Source organism: Ictalurus furcatus, chromosome 28 (genome assembly GCF_023375685.1).
Source record: "Ictalurus furcatus strain D&B chromosome 28, Billie_1.0, whole genome shotgun sequence".
Classification (NCBI taxonomy): Eukaryota; Metazoa; Chordata; class Actinopteri; order Siluriformes; family Ictaluridae; genus Ictalurus; species Ictalurus furcatus.
This window is the reverse complement of record NC_071282.1, coordinates 10,127,503-10,150,038: the sequence shown is the minus strand read 5'-3', so window position 1 is coordinate 10,150,038 and position 22,536 is coordinate 10,127,503. Positions and strand designations below refer to the sequence as shown.

At 38.3% G+C, this 22,536-nt stretch overlaps 1 protein-coding gene and 1 pseudogene across 1 annotated transcript; one reads left to right on the top strand and one right to left on the bottom strand.

Moving 5' to 3' along the window:
* Positions 1-1,884: 1,884 nt before the first annotated feature.
* Positions 1,885-11,787, bottom strand: LOC128603292 (neuropeptide FF receptor 2). The gene is given in 3 exon segments (XM_053617601.1): positions 1,885-3,107; positions 4,699-4,798; positions 11,433-11,787. Coding segments are annotated over 3 exon segments (1,389 nt in total). The 3' UTR covers positions 1,885-2,173.
* Positions 11,788-20,497: 8,710 nt separating this feature from the next.
* Positions 20,498-21,307, top strand: LOC128603291 (uncharacterized; annotated as a pseudogene).
* Positions 21,308-22,536: the final 1,229 nt, after the last annotated feature.

Here is a 22,536-nt window from a genome sequence, read left to right as displayed (position 1 = left end):
TCAGCAATCATAGACATTCACATTCGGACGGGATTAGAATTTTCAGAGGATCACTCAGTTAGCTGAAAAACAATGGGTAATTTGTTCTGGAAATTTTGGAAAAATTCGCAGATTTGGATGGGATTAAAATCGCAAAGTACTATTTAATTTTATTACTGTTATCTCCTCGGCTTTACGTGCTACACTGTTATATCATTTGTTACAAGTCTTTAAAAGGTAAGGACATTATATTTATTATTGTGTGCAGACTATTTATCAGACTTGGTAATTTTGTTGGTTAGTTCATCTTACTCTCCGAGTTGTTTTCACATTGTGCACAACGTTCGATTTTTGTAGGATACACTGCTGTCTCATTTGTTTATGGAGACTTTGGGTGTGTGGGTGTTTGGAGGATTGTGAGAGTAAGCAGAACATGCCAATGCTTTGAAGGATGTAATGTTATTTAATTGTGAATCTGTTTTTAGAGGATTTAAACCTAACATGGTGAACAAATTATATTATAGAATTCAGGGGTTCATTTTACTGAGGTTATCTCATACAGTGTAGCAAGTAATAATCTGGAAAGACCTTTGTAATATCACAGTCTAAAACTGGATTTAAAGAGAAGCAAATTAGTAAATGAATCTCATGAAAATGAATCACACATAAATGAATCACATGAAAATGTATCACTTGAATATGAATCTCATGAATATGAATCACATGTAAATGAATTTATACGTAAATGAATCACATGTAAATGAACCATATGAAAATGAACAAATAAATTAAACACAAAACGTGAAAAAAATAAATAAATAAATTCGCAAAGTACATCTGTGAAACACAAATTTCTCAAACGTTCCCCTGGAAAACTAGTCCCAAAAATAAATTTCCACCGACAATCTTGCTAACTGAAACACTCCAAATCTGTGAATCATTTTTGGTGTTTGGAATCAACTCCAAAGCTTTGGGGTTGACATTTAATTTTCTATGTCCAGAACCAGTGAATCAACTCTTTTTGGAATCAACTTCGACATGAACTGAAATCAGAATGAAGACTTGATCACACAAGATGTATTAAAAAATTATATATAACCTAGTTGGTCTAAAAACGACTTATAGGCTAACTCCCCAACACTATATGATGCACATGCTTTATGCATGAATTGTGTTTTGAAGTGAGGAAATAACCTTCTAATAAACTACTCATTAATTTAAGACCACATTCATTTTTAACCCATCGTGTTGTCATACACACTACTGACATTTTGGCCTAACTAGCATTGGTTTCTGATAGGGCAGGGAAAATAGACAAATAAGGCCATAAAGGTGTGATACAGAAAATCAAATAAGGTAGGATATAGCATAGTAGGATTTTTAAAAAATCATTATTATCTCGTTATTTTTAATATATTTCTATATTAAAAGCTTCTTAGGTTCCTATGTATTTCTATGTGTGAAAATACCACCTGAATACATACTGAAGCTTCAGTAAAGAAACACAAGTTATGTCATGTGGCACCAGCATAGTGTACTGGAAAGTGCTCCCATACATTCTCTGTGCTCTTCCATTTTTATCAAATGTGATTTTAGTCTAAATGAAGTGACATAGCATTCGCCACAGTGTGCTTCAAAATACAGTCCAACTAATCAGCTATGAAATTAATTGTAAACTATTATTATGGAATTTAATAAAGTACCAGAGCTCAATCCCTTTTTTATCCTCATTTTTCTTACATTTCTATGTTTGATGTTCATCTTTGTGTCTGTTTTTATTTTTTTATTGTTTTGGCTGTTTGTTAAATTTGTAGGCAATGGATTGAGTGTATCAGTTGGTTTGGTCTTGTGGCCACTTAGGCTCAGTTTGGGGCTTGTGCAGCTCTGGGGATCTTTGGTGCCGTTCAGGGTGGTGGTGCCTGATGGCACTGTGGCAGTGTGGGCTATGCCAGTTAGTGGAAAGTGAAAAAGGTGCTATAATTTAAACATATTATTATTAGTACTTTTAACCATTACTATTATTATTATTATTATTATTGTTGTTGTTGTTGTTGTAGACTAGTGTGCAATATCCATATGATTGTGAACCACTGTAAAAGGGCAGACAGTTTTAGCATTATTTATATTAGAGTTTCAAAAATAACATTTACAAGAGATACCATTTTAAAATATAATTTACAATTACATATATTATTCAGTCCTTCTTGCTTATGCATACCTTTTCTAGATCCTCCATTATCATGTTTTATTCTTTCGGGTTCTGCTTTCCTGAGAGCTGGCTGTTCTTAACCAAGCTTTTCCCCTTGCTCTTACCAAACTCTTTGGATATTCCCAGTCCTTGGCTTGGACCTCCACCTTCAGACACAGGCTCTGTTGCCAAATTCAGATTGGGTGGCAGCACAACATTACCCTGCATGTGGTGCAAGTAAGTCCTACGCCTGCTGTGCTGCACTGAACAAAGCTGTAGTTTAAAGGCAGCTTGGAACCCCCAGCGGAAGTTTTCATTAAAGAAGCCATAAATTATAGGATTGATGCTGCTGTTGCAAAAGGCCAGCCAGTGGGCCAAAGGGTAGATGTAGATGTTTATCACCCGGTGCTGGAAGTCATTCAAACTGGCATAATCACTCAGCATCATCAAGGTCCACAAAGGTAACCAGGACAGGATGAACAGCAGTGCCACAACCACTAACATCTTAACGACATGTTTCTTTTTCCGTGACAATATCTGGTGAGTTTCATAGCCACTTGGTTTTCTGGAGCCAGAGCCAAAGCTGGAAGCAGATTCTTGGCTTGCAGGGGTGGGAGTGGCTGTCTTGAAGAGTGTGAGCCCAATGTGGGCATACATAATGACAATGAGGGTTAGTGGACCCAGATATATATTGGCAAAGAGCACAGTGGTATAGATTTTGCGCATTTCCTTTTTGGGCCAGTTCTCATGACACCAGTAGAATGGCCGTGTTTCATTTCCATCTCCTGATAAAATGGAGATCTGGCTCTCTTCAGTGACCTGTAGCATGACACCTGATGGACACATAATGGCGATGGCCAATACCCAAATGACTGTGATTATGAGAGTGGAGGTGGAAATGGACAACTTCTGCTTGAAGGGGTAAACAATGCAACGAAACCTGAGACAAAGTGACAGAAGAAGTAAGTGAGAGAGTAACAAGATGCAATACAAATGGATATGTACAGCAAATTTTCAAAACTTTTATATAAAAGATATAAAATGCATTTTATTCATAAAATTATATCTATCTATCTATCTATCTATCTATCTATCTATATATATATATATATATATATATATATATATATATATATATATATATATATATATATATATATATATATATATATACACACACACACACACACACATTAGGGCTGCAATTAACGATTATTTTCATAATCGATTAGTTGGCCGATTATTATTATTATTATTATTATTATTATTATTATTATTATTATTCGCTTAATCGATTAATTGGATGGGGCGGGGCAAACTTTCTGTACCATTTTTTTTTGTTTATTTGAAATAAAATCCACAAACTGAGTGTTACTTCAGACTAAAACTTTACACAACTGTTTGTCCAAAACAGAAAAGAACCCAATTCACACACACACACACCAGAATATATATTTTTAATTTAGGACTGTAGTTTAATTCGGTGCTTTTTGTGCATCCATAAAAATAATGCATAAATACTATAAAATAAACACTATATAATTTATTTTATAGTATTTATTAATTATTTTTATGGATGCACAAAAAGCACCGAATTAAACTACAATCCTAAATTAATAATAAAAACTCACTTTCACTGCACCTTTTGGTTTCTGTTACTCACGGTCTTTAAACATTATTGTACTTTTGATCATAATGTTTTAATTAGACATTACAGACCTTACTCGCGCTCGCACTCTATCAGCGCATCTGGTCCGCGCGTGATCAGCAACGCGGCCTCGTTACTAACGCATCAGTAACACATCACTTCCGTTATAATAAACGACAGAATTTACACTGCAAGCGTGCAAATACACCATATAATGACAATAAACTTAAATTAAACTAAACCTTTTAAGCAGCTTGCACCAGTTTCCCATGCTCCTTGCACACAGTGGAGCATTTTGGATAAAAACATAAGTTTGTCCTCGTGCATCAGTTTGATTTCTACGGTGTTTAAAATGCACCCCTGCCTTAGAGGACTTGGAGGTTACACACTGTCTTCCGATTTCGCCTTCGTCTGTTGGTGACTGAGGTCATGTTGGGAATAAAAGGTAACGCTGGCAGAAAGTAAACTGAAGAAAGTCATTGTCGGTGACTCGGGTGTCTGCTAATGCTAGCGTGCGTATGACATCATGCGCCGTCGCCTAGGAAGCGGCTTATACTTCCGGTTAGTAAAAAAACCTCCGTGTTATATTTGAGATGATATTACCTTTCTAAAATCCACACACTAGACAGTAGTGCAGAGTGCATAGTGTAAGTGTATAGTACTTCATTTGGGACACAACTTTAGCATTTACTCTCCGAAGCGTGTTTTCAGAACAGAAGTAACGTAATGAGTAAACACACCCCGTGCCGCGCAGACCAACTAATCGATAATGAGATTCATTGACAACGATTTTCATAATCGATTATTATCGATTTTATTGATTACTTGTTGCAGCTCTAATATATATTTAAAATTTTATACACACACAGACACACACACACACCTGTCCACAGCAATGGCTACCAGTGTGAAGACAGAAGCAGACACAGATATTCCCTGTACCATCCCACTGAGCTTGCACACCCAACTTCCAAATGGCCACCCTAGCAGAGGAGCGAAAAACAGATTTATAATTATAAAAAGAAAGTTGCTTTTCATGTGCTTTTATCAAATACAACTCAATTTATTATATGGTTGGGACAATATATTGAAATAAATTTGGGAATTTGTTGAGTAAAATAAAAAAATTGTATTAGAACTACAAGAACATTTTAGTTCAGCATTTACTATGGCTAGACAGTTTGTGTCAATACCTCAGAAAAACAATACCTCAGTCAAAACAACTACACATTCAATTAAAAGAAATGTCCTTAAAACTACAATACATAATATATAGATGTGTGTCAATTCAGAGGAAACTATCCATCCATCCATCCATTTTCTGTATCTGTTTCTTATCCTACAAAGGGTCACCGGGGAGCCTGGAGCCTAACTCGGGGTACAAGGTGGGGGGCACCCTGGACAGGGTCAAATGAAACTAATACAGTGGGGGAAATAAGTATTGAATGAGTCAACATTTTTTCAGTAAATATATTTCCAATGAGGTTATTCACATGAAATGTTTCACCAGACTTTGGTATTGACTCAAGAAATCCACACATATAAAGAAATACAAACGTTAAAGTCCATAAATGAAGTTATGTGTTATAAAGTGGAATGGCACAGGAAAAATGTATTGAACACTCTAACTGAAATGTGTTTAATATTTAGTGGAGAAGTCTTTGTTTGTAATGACAGCTTCAAGACGCTTCCTGCACGAAGAAATTAATGGGCCGCAGTATTCAGGTGTGATTTTGGCCCATTCTTCTAAACATATTGTCTTTAAATCTTGTTCAATTGGATTCATGTCAGGTGATTGATGGGGCCATTCTAACATCTTGATTTTTTTCTCTGAATCCAATTGAGAGTTTCCTTTGCTGTATGCTTTGGATCGTTGTTCTGCTGGAAGGTCCGCCCATGTCTCATCTTCATCATCCTGGTGGATGGCAGCAGATTCTTCTCAAGAATCTCCCAGTAAAGGGCTCCATTCATCGTTCCTTCAATTATATGAAGTCTGCCAGTACCATGTGATGAAAAACAGCCCCACACCATGATGCTTCCACCTCCAAACTTCACTGTAAGTATAGTGCAGGGGTGTCCAAACTTTTTTTAGTGAGGGCCAAATACAGAAAAATAAACAAAGGGCCGGGCCACACACTAGAGGTGAAATATTGACACATGAATACGAACAAACAGTTTAGGGTTTAAAATTTAAAATGAATAAAGAACTGTTTATTATTAAAGTAAAAAGTGTGGCATGAATTAAATACAATGTCAGTTGTGTGTGTTTGCAAAGAGTCAGGTTAATAACTGGAACTGCACTGCCCGTGCACTGGAACGAACAGGCCTGTAGGTGGCACAGGGGGTCGTAACAGTGTGTCTATTTCTAACTCACCTATAATGTGAAGAACATTGCACTCAGTGGGAGCAGTGATGCTGTCCTTTGGATTGAAGGATGGCTGAAATGTCAGGAGAAAGTTTGGTGGTTGAGACACGAAGGACTTCACAGAGATGTCTATCAGCCATTCTGGTTCTCAATCTGCTTTTGTTCTGATTTAACAGAGAAAATGCTTGTTCACAGATGTATGTTGAGCCGAACAGGCTCATCATTCTTTTTGCGTGGCGTCTCATCAGAGGAAACTTGGCACTATCCAAACTCTGATAGAAGTCAAAGAGGGAGAGAAGCTGATGTTGACTCTTCAGAGAATCATCGCATTGCATTTCAATCAGTTCTAACTGCAGACTCTCTTCCACTTCTTCTGCATCCACCAGGAAGGGGGTCGAGAACAGCTTGATTTGTTTTTCAATGACAGAAAAATCTTGGAAACGCTGGTTGAATTCTGTCACGAGAGATGCAATCACAGACACACATTTCTCCTTTTTAGCAGAAAGGTCGGCCTTTGGAAAAGCAGACTTGATTTCAGACAGCGCAGGGAAGTGTGCAGCATTAAAGCTTCGTAGTTGCGTCTCAAACAGGCGGAGCTTTACACAGAAGGCTTTCATGTGCGCATACAGGTGTGGCACCAGCTGTTCTTTGCCTTGTAGGTTCTTGTTCAGTGTATTCAGATGATGAGTAAGATCAACTCAAAATGCCAGGTCGGCTAGCCACAGAGGGTCACTCAGTTCATGAAGAGGTCGGCCCTTTTCTTTCATAAACTGATCGATTTCTGATCTCATCGAATAAAACCGCTGCAGCACATAGCCGCGGCTCAGCCAGCGCACCTCAGAGTGGTAGAGTACATCCCCGTATTCAGCATCCACTTCAGAAAGGAAAGCTTGAAATTCTCTGTGGTACAGTCCTCTAGCTCGAATTATGTTGACAGTTTTTACAACAGTGTTCATCACATCGCCCAGCTGGACAGTCTTGGCACACAGTGCTTCTTGGTGGATTATACAGTGCATCCTAAAAGCCTCACCTCCGCTCTCTTTTACCTTGGCGCACACCATCGATGCCATTCCTTTACGATCGCCCGTCATGGCCGGAGCTCCATCCGTTGTTACTCCACAGAGCTTGTCCCATTTAAGCCCCATCTTTTCAACTGCCTCTGACACAGCTTCAAAAATATCTCTACCCGTCGTTGTGCCTTTTAGGCTTATCATATCAAGCAGCTCCTCAGTACAGCAAAAATTATCATCTACTCCCCGCAAAAAAATCAACAGCTGCGCAGTGTCTGTAGCATCTGTGCTCTCATCGCATGCTATCGAGTAAAAATCAAAAGCACAAGCTTTGTCTCTCAGCTGAAGTTTCAAGTTAGCTGACAAGTCCTCGATTCTTCGCACCACTGTATTTCTGGATAAGCTCATGTTGTTGAAATCCTGCACTTTCTCCGGGCACATTATTTCTTTGACTTTGATGAGGCACTGCTTTATGAAACCACCGTCTGAGAACGGTTTGCCGTGCTGGGCAATAAGTTTAGTGACTTCATAGCTTGCTGTTGTGGCGTTTTCTTGTATTTTGTTAGCACAAAAAAAAAAACTGTTGTTGAGCTTGCAGGCTAGCTGCCATTTGCTTGACTTTCTGTGTTCATTCGGCACCGGTGTACGATGTGTAGCTCTGATGTTTGGTTTCATAGTGCCGACGGACATTATAGTCTTTCATCACAGCAACATCTTCATTGCAAATCAAACAGACACACTTTCCATTGATTTCTTTGAAAAAATATTCATTTTCCCACCGTGTTTGAAATCTTCTACACTCACTTGCTATTTTTCGTTTTTTGGGTGCTGCCATTTATGGTGACTCGCGGTAAAAGTTTTTCTTTGCTTAATTTTGTTTAGTAGCGGTAACGGTGGAGAAGCACCGTTTCCGTGGCTGGCTCCATCTAGTGTTGAAACTGAGAAGTGCAACAGAGTCGAGCTCAAGCTTCTTGTGTGGGCCATATTCAATTATATTTTCAGAAAAATAAACGGGCCGTAGTTTGGACACCCCTGGTATAGTGTTTTAAGGGTGATGTGCAGTGCCATTTCTTCTCCAAACATGGTGTGTAGTATCACAGCCAAAATGTTAAATTTTGCTCTCATCTGACTAGAGTACACTCTCCCAGTATTTCATAGGCTTGTCCAAAATGAGTTGTAGCAAACTTTAATTGAGCTTCGTTTACTACTTCTTGAGTTAACTGATGTCTGGTGAAAATTTCATGTGAATAGCCTCACTGGAAATATATTTACAGAAAAAAATGTTGATGTGTTCAATACTTATTTCCCACACTATAAATTAAAAACCTAATAAATGATTGGATAAACATACCATGTAGGACATGATCAAACTGTGAGCAAGAGCAGTCCATCCACAACTACATAGAGGGGGTAAGTTTGGAAGGGTTGCAGTGCATAGACCATTACAAAGATGAACATTTAAGGGTACACACACAACACACATCTAGATGTAAATAACAGAAAATAAAATTCTGATCTGTCATCTCAGATGTCATCTTTTGATCTCAACCCCGAATGTCTTCAGTGGATAGCAAAAAACAGAATTGGTCTTGCCATTCCAATACTTTCAGAAGGGACTGTAAATCTTAAATGTAAATTTTTTTTTCATATGCTAATTGGCCCTGTCCCCGCAGAGAGTGCATGATGGGAAAACAGTGCCAGTAGGGTGAAGATGTGAAAAGCATGTTGCTGATGGCATTTTTGGGCTGATTTAAAAACAGTACATGGCTGCCAAGGTTTTTGCCATTTAAAGCAAATAATCAGAATTAAATCAATCCAATTTCTTTCAAAATATGCTATGGCAAAGGGAAAAATTTAAATGCAGACAGTGTAAACCTACAGTGGTGCTTAAAAGTATGTGAACCCTTTAGAATTTTCTATATATCGGCATAAATATGACTTAAAATCAGATTCCAGAAGTCCTAAAAGTAGACAAGGAGAACCCAGTGAAACAAATAAGACAAAAATATTATACTTGGTCTTTTATTTAGTGTGGAAAACAATCCAATATTTCATATGTGTGAGTGGTAAAAGTACATGAACAGGATTGGCCTTTAATTTAAAGGTGAAATTAGAGTCAGGTGTTTTCAATCAATGGGATGAAGATCAGGTGTGAGTGAGCACCCTGTTTTGTTTTAAAGTACAGGGATCTATCAAAGTCTGATCTTCACAACACATTTGTGGAAGTGTAGCATGACACGAAAAAAGGAGATTTCTAAGGAACTCAGAAAAAGAGTTGTTGATGCTCATCAGGCTGAAAATGGTTACAAAACCATGTAAAGAGTTTGCACTCCACCAATCCACAGTCAGAAAGACTGTATACAAATGGAGTAAATTCAAGACCATATTTTTGTGGATGGATGAGACCAAAACAGAACTTTCTGGATTAAATTAGAAGCATTATGTTTGGAGAAAGGAAAACATTGCATTCCAGCATAAGAACCTTATCCCATCTGTGAAACATGGTACTGGTAGTATCAGGGCTTGGGCCTGTTTTGATGCATCTGGGACAGGATAGCTTGCCATCATTGATGGAACAATGAATTCTGAATTATACCAGCGAATACTAAAGGAAAATGTTGGGACATCTGTCCATGAACTGAATCTCAAGAGAAAGTGGGTCATACAGCAATACAACAATGTTAAGTACACATATCGTTCTACCAAAAATGGTTAAAGGAGAACTTTATTATTTTGGAATGGTTAAGTCAATGTCCTGATCTTAATCCAGTAGAAATGTTGTGGAAGGACCTGAAGCAAGCAATTTGTGTGAGGAAACCCACCAACATCCCAGAGTTGAAGTGTTCTGTAATGAGGAATGGGCTAAAATTCCTCAAGCCAACATGCAGGACTAATCAACAGTTACTGGAAATGTTTAGTTGCAGTTATTGCTGCACAAGGGGGTCACACCAGCTACTGAAAGCAAAAGTTCAGATACTTTTGCCACTCACAGATATGCAATATTGGATCATTTTTCTCAATAAATAAATGACCAAGTATAATATTTTTGTCTCATTTGTTTAATTGGGTTCTGTTTATCTTCTGTTGAGAATTGTGTGAAAATCTGATGATGTTTCACCAACTTTCAAGCACCACTGTATATTTAACATTAAACCTAAATATAATCTTCAATACAAGTCTTAAATATAAATATAAATGTAGAACCTGAGTATGTAGAAATGTAGAGAAAAGAGTATTCAACTTTATACACCACACAAAAATGCTGACTAGTTGATTATCTTTAAGGATTATCTTAAGGATTCAGTTTTGGCATAAAGACTTATATTCTGGATAAATGGTATGTAGTTACTGCCAGAATGAACAACTGTCTTTCAGAGAACAGGTCCAGATAGAGTCATGTGAAAAAATAAGTACACCCCATGAAAATATTTGGCTTTTTTGACATATTTGAACAAGCAAACATTTGATCCTCTTTGAAAAACTACCTATTAATAAAGATGATACACTCTATCAAATGACACATTAAATTTACATTTTGCAGTAATTTTCACAATTTAAATGAACAAAAACAGATTAATTCCATGGAGAATGTAAGTACACCCCTACATTTATCACACCTTCAAATCCATAAAATTAGAATCAGGTGTTCAAGATTGGGTGCCAGTGATTGGAACCTGTCTTATGTGTACCCCTCTCATATCTAGTGTATAGTGTTCCCTTTGCTATTGAGGTGTGTGGTGAGTCTGTGCCCATGATAGCTTCATATTCCTGTTTTTGGCTGACAAGAGTGGAACACAATGGGGTCTTCTGTTGTTGTAGCCCATCCACCTCAAGTTTCAAAGTTGTGTGTGTTCTGAAATGCTTTTCTGCTCACCATGGTTGTAAAGAGTGATTATATTGTATCCTTCCTGGCAACTTGAACCAATCTGGCCATTTGTGTGTGAAAATCCCAGCAGATCAGCACATTTCAGAAATACTCAAACCAGCCCATCTGGCAACAACAACCATGCCTCAGAGTCACAGAGACCGTACTTTTTCCCCATTCTGTTCTTTGATTGAAGTTCTTGACTTGTATCTCCATTATTTTATGGTTTATGTTGCTGACACATGATTGGCTGATTAGATAACTGCATAAATAAGGTTACAAAGTTTACAAAGAAAAATGTACTGGACCTTGGTGCACTAGACTAATTAGTAAACAAAAAGAAGAATAATCAGACCCTATTGTAGTCCCTTTCTTACCTGTAATGATGTTATCTACTAAGGTGGTGGGCATGCAGAAAATTCCAACCAACAGATCACTGATGGCCAGGTTGAGGATGAACAAGTTGGTGACAGTTTGCATATATTTGTTCCTAAGCACAATAAAGCACACCACTCCATTACCAACCATACATGCAATGAAGATGAGAAGGTAGGACACAATGAAGATGGCAGACACAGAGCGGTCATGAAGGTAGAAGTCCACATAGGTGATATTGGCACAAGGAAATGGACAGGAAGAGCTTGAGTCCAACACATTTTTTTCTGAAATTTCCAAATTGTAGACTGACACAGAAGAGATCGTTGAGTCGAGCTCAAGGGTTTTCGGTGCCATTTTAAATCCTGAAAGTAAAAAATACAAGAAAATTACATTTTCATAAATCATATAAATTTACATTGAAAATGAAAAGTACAGTGACATATTTAGTGAGCTGTTCTTAATGGAAATTTATTTACATCAGGATTTGGATGATGCTGAAGAAACTACAACCCCATTTTCGAAAACGTTGTGACAGTATGGAAAATTAAAAAAAAACAAACAACAAAAAGAGTCATTTGAAAATTCAGTTCACCCTGTACTATACTGAAAATACTTTTTTACTTTGTGAATTTAATTTATTTTTGAAAATATACACTCATTTCAAATCTGATGACTGCAACACTTCCAAACAACTTGTGGTGATGTAGGTGACTTTGGATTGTAGTTTTGGAGACTTTCTGACCCCAAGAAACAACTAACTTCTGCAGTTCTCCAGCTGTGATCCTTGGAGATTTTTTGACCTCTTGAACCATCCTCTTCACAGTGTATTGAGACAATATAGACACATGTTCTCTTCCAGGTTGATTCATAACATTTCCAGTTGACTGGAACTTCTTAATTACGGCCCTGATGGTGGAAATGGGCATTTTCAATGCTTTTGCTATTTTCTTATAGCCACTTCCCATTTTGTGAAGCTCAACAACCTTTTGCCGCACATCACAGCTTCCTTGGTCTTACCCACTGTCATGAATGACTAAGGGAATTTTGCCTATGTGACACCTCATATTTATACCCCTGTGAAACAGGAAGTCATGGTTGAACAATTTCCTGTTCTTAGTCACCCAGGTGTACTAAACAATGTAAAATATCAATGGGAATATACTTCATATATATTTTCTCATATGAATTCATAGGGGTGCCAATAATTGTGGCATGCATATATTTAACAAATATATATTTTTGGATAAACCTGTGTTTGCAAATGTTTGACATCCATGAGTATTTGTGTGATTTTTTTTTTTAACAAAAGATCAAAAAGTTAAACAATAAAGACAAATTTCCACAGCCTTCTTTGCTCATATTTACCAAGGATGCCAATATTAGTGGAGGGTACTGTATGTGGGGCAGGGCATGAACGCCTGATTCAAGATTAGTCATTGGAGCAGTGTTGGGAGCTGAAGGTGAGGTATATACATGGAGTGTGCCCACATACCTAATGGTGCCACTCAGAATTGTATATAAGAGACAAACACATAGCATAAAGATGCCAGTTAGTCCCCAATCCTTCTACTCAGAAATTTTGGGGTACTGACTAGCTGAGGTTTGGTAATTTAGCTGCAGATGTGGGCCTGGGTGGGTACTGGCAATTAAAGCGGTGTGAGAATTATGCTGCATTGGCTGCAAACACTCTTCTGAGTAAGTGACAATAACCAGGTTTTGTCAATTGGTGAGTTACCAGGGCTTCGAATGGATGAGATGGGTGGCTGTGGCTCAGGTGGTAGAGAGGGATGTCCGCTAATCGTACGTTGGCGATTCGATTCCCGGCCCACATGACTCCATGTTGAAGTGTTCTTGGGCAAGACACTGAGTTAGCATGGCTTGGCAGCTCTGCTACCATTGGTGTGTGAGAGTATGGGTGAATGAGACACAGTGTAAAGCGCTTTGGAACTGCTAAGGTTAAAAAGTGCTATATAAGTGCAGACCATTTACCATGAGATCCCATCTTATCTCCTCTCCTCAAGCCCCCTCTGGATTTCCCTCTGGAGCAGTCGTGTGACAATATTTGAGGAACACAGAGATTAAGTCATAGTAATTGTTGGTTGAAATGTGCGGTAAGGGATGCCACTGACCTTCCTTGATTTTACAATTATCAGTGACCAAATGATCAATGACAGAGTGAGTTTGTATTGGCTGAGCATTTGTGTTTGTTATGTGCAAGTGTTTTGCCCTTTCTGTATTTGTTTATGTTTTAGGCTGATAACAGGTATGCATATGATTGACTGTGACAAGCTACAAATTGGATTACAATGCTGCATGTCTCACCTCCTATTAGTTCTTCAGTGAAATGCATTTTATCCTATCACATTTCCTCTTCAAGAGAGAGAGGAGGGGAGACAAAAAGAGCAATGTAATACACAATCATAAACTGAGCTACACTCACCACAATCAGTAAATTGTGCAAGTATATTTTTGAAGAGTTTGTCTTAAAGATTGAATGCATTATATGCTGCATGTTATGTAAAAAATAATCACTACTAATTGGACCACTCATTCAAAACATTACAAAGTATTTAACTAACACCACCTTGTAGAACCCCGGCGTGTGAGGGTGCGGAGGAAGTCTCAGGAGGTAGCCGAGCTCCTGACTCATGTTTATTTCAGCGCACTTTCAAATCCTCAATAAAAAAGGACAAATCAACAAAAAAGGGTCCATCATGGTTCCCAGTTCAAGTTCAGGCTCCACAGCATGCGTGTGTGTGTGTGTTAGAGAGAGCGAGAGAAAGTATAGCAGAGTATACCACTCTCTTTCTCCAGTTACAGCTGTCACTGATAGCACAAAGAGACACAAATAGTAGACGTGGTAACAAGACACAAGTGACAATCAGCACGCGTTACCTGCCAATTCAACCCACTTCCTCTCCATCCAACACACTTACACACACCTCTCACTGCACTTCACGGGCTTCTGAACAGGGAAGAAGGGACATACATACAGTATGTCCATACACTGCATGCACATGGATAGCACAATGTCTAGCACCACTAGGTAACCTATAACCCATGTATTTTTGGTTGTATAGAGAAGGACATTGTAGTCAAGCTTTTTCTGTTTCTGTTTCCAGAGCCCTCAAAGCCACTGAACATGTTTGGGTTGAAATGGAATGCTAACTGAGTGCCAGACCTTCACGCCTGACATCAATACTCAATCTCACAATACTCTTGTGGCTGAATGGGCACAAATCATTACAGTCATGCTCCAAAAGCTAGTGTAAACCCTTCCCAGTTGAGGGTTAAGGGCCATGCTCAAGGGCCCAGCAGTGGCAGCTTGGCAGCACTGGGATTTGAACTCACAACCTTCCAATTAGTAGTCTTAACCACTGACTGAGTGATTCTCACTCAAAGGGCTTTGAATTGTGCTTTTTGTAGTTCACAAATTTTTGAGCACTAGGTGCAAAAATAACTTTGTGGCACTACTGTAAATGGGGCAGTCAGCACAATGCACCATGAGTGCACAATTTGAAATAGTATAGACTATATATTTTCATTTTTTTTTTCTTTGGTCATTCCCAAAAGGTAATCAGTATATCAAAGAAAATTTTAAATGCAAGTTGTTGTTATTGAAGACTTTATGAAGATTAACATTTATTGAACAGCTGAAATATATAAGTGCCCCTATGGATGAGTCACCAATGGTAAAGCCTGAGAATGAACCAGCTTAGTGAAAGCCTTTTGACTGGAATTGACAGTTCACTCAAGGTGACCTAATTGATCCTCTTGTGCATGCATGTTCTCTTCAAAAGCTACAGAAAATGTAGAGATGAAAGGTTTAGAATCCCTTATGCCCATCGCTGGGCTTTAATGGGCTCCCTTATGCCCATCACTGAGCTTTAATGGGCTTCCTTACGCCCATCGCTGATATGGTCCCAAAGATGAGCAATATGAACAAGTGGCTAATATGTGGCTGAGTAAACTCTAGAGACTCTTGTCCCAGGAGATCAGTAGTTACAGCGCTGTGAAAAAGTGTTTCCACAGTAGAAAAACTATCCTGATTTCTTCTGTTTTGTGTATATGTCATACTAAATAGTTTTAGATCTTCAAACGAAATACATCAATCAACGGCAACCTGACTAAACACACAATACAGTCTTAATTTTTTTTTCTATTGAAGCAAAAAAAAAAAAAGTCATCCAACACATATCAACAATATGGAAAAGCAATTGCCCCCTTAAACTTCTGGTTGTGCCACCTTCAGCAGCAACAAGTGCAACCAAATCCTGCTGATAACTGTAGACCAGTCTTTACTTTTAAGACTAGAGCTTACTCCTTGCTTTGGATCACTGACTACGTTTACATGGACAGCAGTAATCTAATTACTGACCTTATTCTGAATAAGACAATATTGTGATGTTTACACGAGTCGCTTTTAGAATACTCCTTTCATGTCCCTGTTTTACATGTTATAGAACATAGTTTGATTAATGGCACACGTCATTATGTCCCCACGCCATGCCGTCTGACGTTCCTCCAGAATTTCATGTATCAACATACAGTTCGTCTTCGTTATGGTACCGTATACAGTTATGAGTGTTTTTATTTTTAGTTTTATGAAAACTTCAAGTGCAGTTAATTATTTGTCATGCTGTACGTGCAAATAGACGACTGCTTGAAACCGTGGGCTGCGTCCCAAACCACGTACTTACCGTCTATATAGTAGCTGAGATACATGTATTTCACCTACTATATAGTAGGTAAGTATAAGGTTTGGGCTGCAGCCGTGCTCTCTTGTTTGTCGTCAAACAGTTGAGCACTGCCGTGTGTGTATGTGTCCTGTCGCAAAATGCGGTGAAAACTCCCACACGACCTTAATAGTGTGATTAAGGCGTGTACATGTCTGTAATGCACGTCGATAATGCGACTAAAACAGGAATACTCCACATGTCTTAATTCGATGTGTTTACTTCGAGTATGACTTTAATCGGATTAAGGTAATAAAAAATTGCTGTTTACATGGTAGTTTCTTCATCATAGTATTGTCTTAATCAGGTTAATATCGGATTATTGTTGTCCATGTAAATGTACTGACAGACTTGCTGCATAATCCACTTGCGCTTGAGTTTTAAGTTACGGACTGAAGACCGGACATTCTCCTTTAGGATTTTCTGTTAGAGAGCAGAATTCATTTTTGCCTCAATTATAGTTGCCAGGCCCTGAAGCAGCAAAACATCCCCACACCATCACACTGCCACCACCATGCTTGACCGTAGGTATGATGTTCTTTTTGTAGAATTCAGTGTTTGGTTTACACCAGATGTAACGAGACCCCTATCTTCTAAACAGTTCCACTTTCGACTCATCAATCCACAGAACATTCTGCCAAAAGGTTTGTAGATCATCAAGGTATGTTTCAGCAAAATTCAGACGAGACTTAATGTTGTTCTGGGTTAGCAGTGGTTTTCACCTCGCCACTCTTCCATGGATGCCATTTTTGCCCAGTGTCTTTCTGATAGTGGAGTCATGCAATAAGTCAACTGTGACTTATTGCAAGAGTCTGTAGGTCCTTTGATGTTGTCCTTGGCTCTTTTGTGACTTGCTGGATGATTAGTTGCTGTGCTCTTGGAGGAATTTTGGAAGGTCACTTCTGGGAAGGTTCACTACTGGGCTGTTTTTCCATTTGGAGATAATGGTGCTCATTGTGATCCTTTGGAGTCCCAGAGCTTTTGAAATAGTTTTGTAAACCTTCCCAGACTATATTATACTGTATTTCAATCACCTTCTTCATTTTTGGAATTTCTTTAAATTTTGGCACAGTGTGTTACTGGGTAAGACCTTTTAACCAACTTCATGCTGTTGAAAAAGTTCTATTTAAGTGTAGATTTGATTGAACAGGGTTTGCAGTACTCAGGCCTGGTTGTGTCTAGTCCAGCTGAACCCCATTATGAATGCAGTTTCATAGATTTGGGGAATTAGTAACTACAGAGGCAAATACATTTTCACACTATAAATATCATTATCATTTAAAAACTGTATTTTGTGTTTACTCAGGTTGCCTTTGCTTAATCTTAGATTTTGTTTTAATTTTTGAAACTATTTAGTATATGATATACACAGAAACAGAAAAAATTGGGATGAGGCAAATACTTTTTAACAGCATTGTACAGAAATATTCAAACCAGCCCATCTGACATCAACAATCATGCCAACAATCAACAAAATCACTGAGATCACATTTTTCTGCGTTCTGATAGCTGATGTGAACATTACCTAAAGCTGCTGGCCCGTATCTGCATGATATTATGCATTGCACTGCTGACACATGACTGGCTGATTAGATAATTGCATGAATAAGCAGGTGTACAGGTGTTCCTAATAAAGAGGAGCATGGGTGGAGGGTGTGGGACCTAGGGGTTAAAGACCTGTCAGTTTTACAAGTGTTATGGATATTTTTGTATAATGGTTATAATGTGTTTTATGCATAATTTACAGATGTTATTAAGCTATTACAATTGTTATTATAATAGTTATCAGCAATTAGATGACATTCAAATCTAACTAGCAATACATTTGAATTCCACATAACGAATAAAAATCACAAACATGACAATCGTGAATAAAACAATTTTATATATTAAATGAAAAAATATATAATATAGTTGTCTGGAATATCTCTGCAGCTCATCAAAAAATTAAATGGGGCATCCATCAACTGAAAGCACGCTGTTGGAGTTAAAATTTAAAAGTAGCATTTCGTATTTAGTTACTTCTGTTTCTGAATAAATAAGCATTATGCCATCAAATCACAAGTCTGTTTTGATTTGATGGTCAGAAGCTGTGCTAAACCTAAAAATCACAAACATAACACTTGTAAATAAAGTAATTTTATATATGCAATTTACTAGATCCTTAAAATAAATAGTGAAAAAAAAACATCATTGTTGGAATTATACGAAAGAATGATGATAACTTGCTAAGAGTCCATCAACTGAATCTTTCTAATTGGCATGGGCCTCCAGTCAGAGTTGTTTAGGCCCCCAATGGCCACCTATGTCTGCATGGATAATTACAGATGATCCGTCTGTAAAAGCAACTAAAAATGACCAAGCTCAGCAAAGTACATTCACAGGACATCAGGACGGTGAGGGCTGCTGGAAGATCCACCCGAGAAATACACCACCATCTAAGTTCCCTTGGGGTACAGGCTACACTGAGCTTAATCCTTATAAAGACCTTATAAAGAATGAAGCCCACGCATGTGTAAACCTCGTAAGATACAGTGAGGGAAAAAAGTATTTGATCCCCTGCTGATTTTGTATGTTTACCCACTGACAAAGAAATGATCAGTCTATAACTTTAATGGTAGATTTATTTGAACAGTGAGAGACAGAATAACAACAAAAAAATCCAGAAAAACGCACATCAAAAATGTTATAAATTGATTTGCATTTTAATGAGGGAAATAAGTATTTGACCCCTCTGCAAAACATGACTTAGTACTGGGTTTAAAAACCCTTGTTGGCAATCACAGAGGTCAGACGTTTCTTGTAGTTGGCCACCAGGTTTGCACACATCTCAGGAGGGATTTTGTCCCACTCCTCTTTGCAGATCTTCTCCAAATCATTAAGGTTTCGAGGCTGACGTTTGGCAACTCGAACCTTCAGCTCTCTCCACAGATTTTCTATGGGATTAAGGTCTGGAGACTGGCTAGGTCACTCCAGGACCTTAATGTGCTTCTTCTTGAGCCACTCCTTTGTTGCCTTGGCCATGTGTTTTGGGTCATTGTCATGCTGGAATATCCATCCACGACCCATTTTCAATGCCCTGTCTGAGGGAAGGAGGTTTTCACCCAAGATTTGACGGTACATGGCCCCGTCCATCGTCCCTTTGATGCGGTGAAGTTGTCCTGTCCCCTTAGCAGAAAAAAAACCCCAAAGCATAATGTTTCCACCTCCATGTTTGACGGTGGGGATGGTGTTCCAGGGGTCATAGGCAGCATTCCTCCTCCTCCAAACACGGCGAGTGGAGTTGATGCCAAAGAGCTCAATTTTGGTCTCATCTGACCTCAACGCTTTCACCCAGTTGTCCTCAGAATCATTCAGATGTTCATTGGCAAACTTCAGACGGGCATGTATATGTGTTTTCTTGAGCAGGGGGACCTTGCGGGCGCTGCAGGATTTCAGTCCTTCACGGCGTAGTGTGTTACCAATTGTTTTCTTGGTGACTATAGTCCCAGCTGCCTTGAGATCATTGACAAGATCCTCCCGTGTAGTTCTGGGCTGATTCCTCACTGTTCTCATGATAATTGCAACTCCACGAGGTGAGATCTTGCATGGAGCCCCAGGCCGAGGGAGATTGACAGTTCTTTTGTGCTTCTTCCATTTGCGAATAATCGCACCAACTGTTGTCCCCTTCTCACCAAGCTGCTTGGCAATGGTCTTGTAGCCCATTCCAGACTTGTGTAGGTCTACAATCTTGTCCCTGACATCCTTGGAGAGCTCTTTGGTCTTGGCCATGGTGGAGAGTTTGGAATATGACTGATGGATTGCTTCTGTGGACAGGTGTCTTTTATACAGGTAACAAGCTGAGATTAGGAGCACTCCCTTTAAGAGTGTGCTCCTAATCTCAGCTCGTTACCTGTATAAAAGACACCTGGGAGCCAGAAATCTTTCTGATTGAGAGGGGGTCAAATACTTATTTCCCTCATTAAAATGCAAATTAATTTATAAAATTTTTGACATGCGTTTTTCTGGATTTTTTTGTTGTTATTCTGTCTCTCACTGTTCAAATACAACTACCATTAAAATTATAGACTGATCATTTCTTTGTCAGTGGGCAAACGTACAAAATCAGCAGGGGATCAAATACTTTTTTCCCTCACTGTAAATATGAAGTTATATCTTACCAACTTAATACACTATAATGGCATTAGAAAGTAAATAAAATAAAGCAGTGGTGTTGTAATGTTGATGACAAATATTTTTTCCCTTGGTTTTTAGTGACATTATTACAGCTACTGGTAACATCACCAGCCAGAATGATGAACTGACTTCAGCATCTGTGAAAAAAACAGATGTGGCATGAAGACATCAGTGAGCGATCCATTCAGAGGATCAGGCAAAGAATGGGTTGGGAAGTACATGAAAACCCAACACTGTTCCATGATCAGAGACAAAAACAGAGAGATATGTCTCCAGCAAGCACAAAATGGATCAATGAGAAGGAGATGTTTCACAAAGTCTTTTTCACGATGAAACAACAGTAGCGTTGGAGAGCTATGCCACCATGTCGTTCAGTAAGACGGGGAGACATGTCTCCAAACCAAAGCCAAAACGACCACTGAAAGTTCATGTGTGGGGAGCAATATCAAGACTAGCACCGGGACCTATTGCAATCTTTGACGGGATAATGGATTGTTCTTTCTTTGAGGATGCTATTATAAAAGAAACAGCAGCCCCATATATTAGGGATAACTTCAGGACAATGACCCCAAGCACACTGCTGCAAGAAGAATCATTGCTGAAGAGGGTATAAACTGGGTTAAGACTCCAGCCGAATCCCGGGTATGAATCCAATTGAGATGGTGTGGTATGCTATGAAGGACTACATTCGGAAGAAGGCTAAACCGACAACAGAGTCTGACTTGATAAATAAATTCTGGAACTGACAGAAACAGCATGCAATAATTATATTCACAGACTGTTTAAAGTTCTTCCAGCCGTGGTTGAGTGTCAGGGTGGACGCACTGGCATGTAGCAAATCGTTTCCAAACTTTCAATAACTTTACTTTGTACATTATCTATCCTTTTTAGATTTGCTGAAAAAACCCCAAATGTGACAACAATAATTTGTGATTGCAGTTCATTCCTACATTAAGGATTAAGTACACAGACTTGACTAATTTTTGTTATTCCATACAGTAACTTTGCTGATGGTTGTATTATTCCAAAATGTGAAAAAAATATTTTGAATAAGCAAGTGTTTCAAAATTTTTGACAGGCAGTGTACTTAAAAAAAAATTTGATTTAACTTTACCTTTATTAAATGAACTTTGTTTCTTTTGAACAATGCAGAAATGTGTGTAAAAAAAAACTTTAATTTTAATAAAGTAAAATTGTGGTGTAGCGAACGCTTACTCCCATGAAGCACTGAGAATGACGTAATCGAGTCGGTGTTCCTACACTCTCAAACTACTTAAATATTATATATCTTAATATTTTCCAATAAACATAAATTATATGATCAAATCATCAATCAATTCTAGGGATGCACCGAAATGAAAATTCTTGGTCGAAGCCGAAGCCGAATATAATGAAAAACTTGGCCGAATACCGAACACGTTTATTTTCGCGTTTTTTCCATTTATTTTGCCATTTTTTTCACCACTGCATAAATTAAATAGTCAAAATGTGCTTTTTACTATTTTGTCTTGCTTTTCAAAGAAAAAAATCAATTACAAAAACTACAATTTCAAAATATTTATTTAACACTGAACATTTTTTTTTCATTCCAGCAGGCATAGGCTACCAACAAGGCACAATATAACTTTAAATAAATAAATGAGTAAAATAAAAATATTTTGATGTGGTCATCTTTGAGCCCCCGTTGAATAGCCTATGTTAGGCCTATAACTGACTGCTGAAAGAACGGAACACTCTGTAGCCTACAACAAAAAAGTGCATTAAAAAGTGCATTGACAAGAGTGCAAAAAATGGTTCTATTGGGTTCTATACGGCTGATTATATTCATGATATATACTGCTCGCGTCCCTGTACACCTCGCGGAGTATTAGAGTAGATATAGTATAGTTAGATACGTTGTTAATGTTATGTTCCTTGATAGATTTAGTTAGTTTAAACTATAGATTAGTTCATTTAGTCCCCGCTGGTTTTTCCACTCCCAGTCCATAGCACTAGTTCATGTTTCTTGTTTTGTGTTTTGACTCTGTTTTCTGTGATCGTGACATTGATTCCTGCTTTGCCCCGTTTATGCCTGTTTGCCGATCGCCCGACCCTTTGCCTGTCTTGACTACGTTTTTTGGATTACGATTTGGATTTGTCTGCCTGCCCTTAAATAAATACGTCTTTACCTGCACCTGCTTCCGTACTCTAC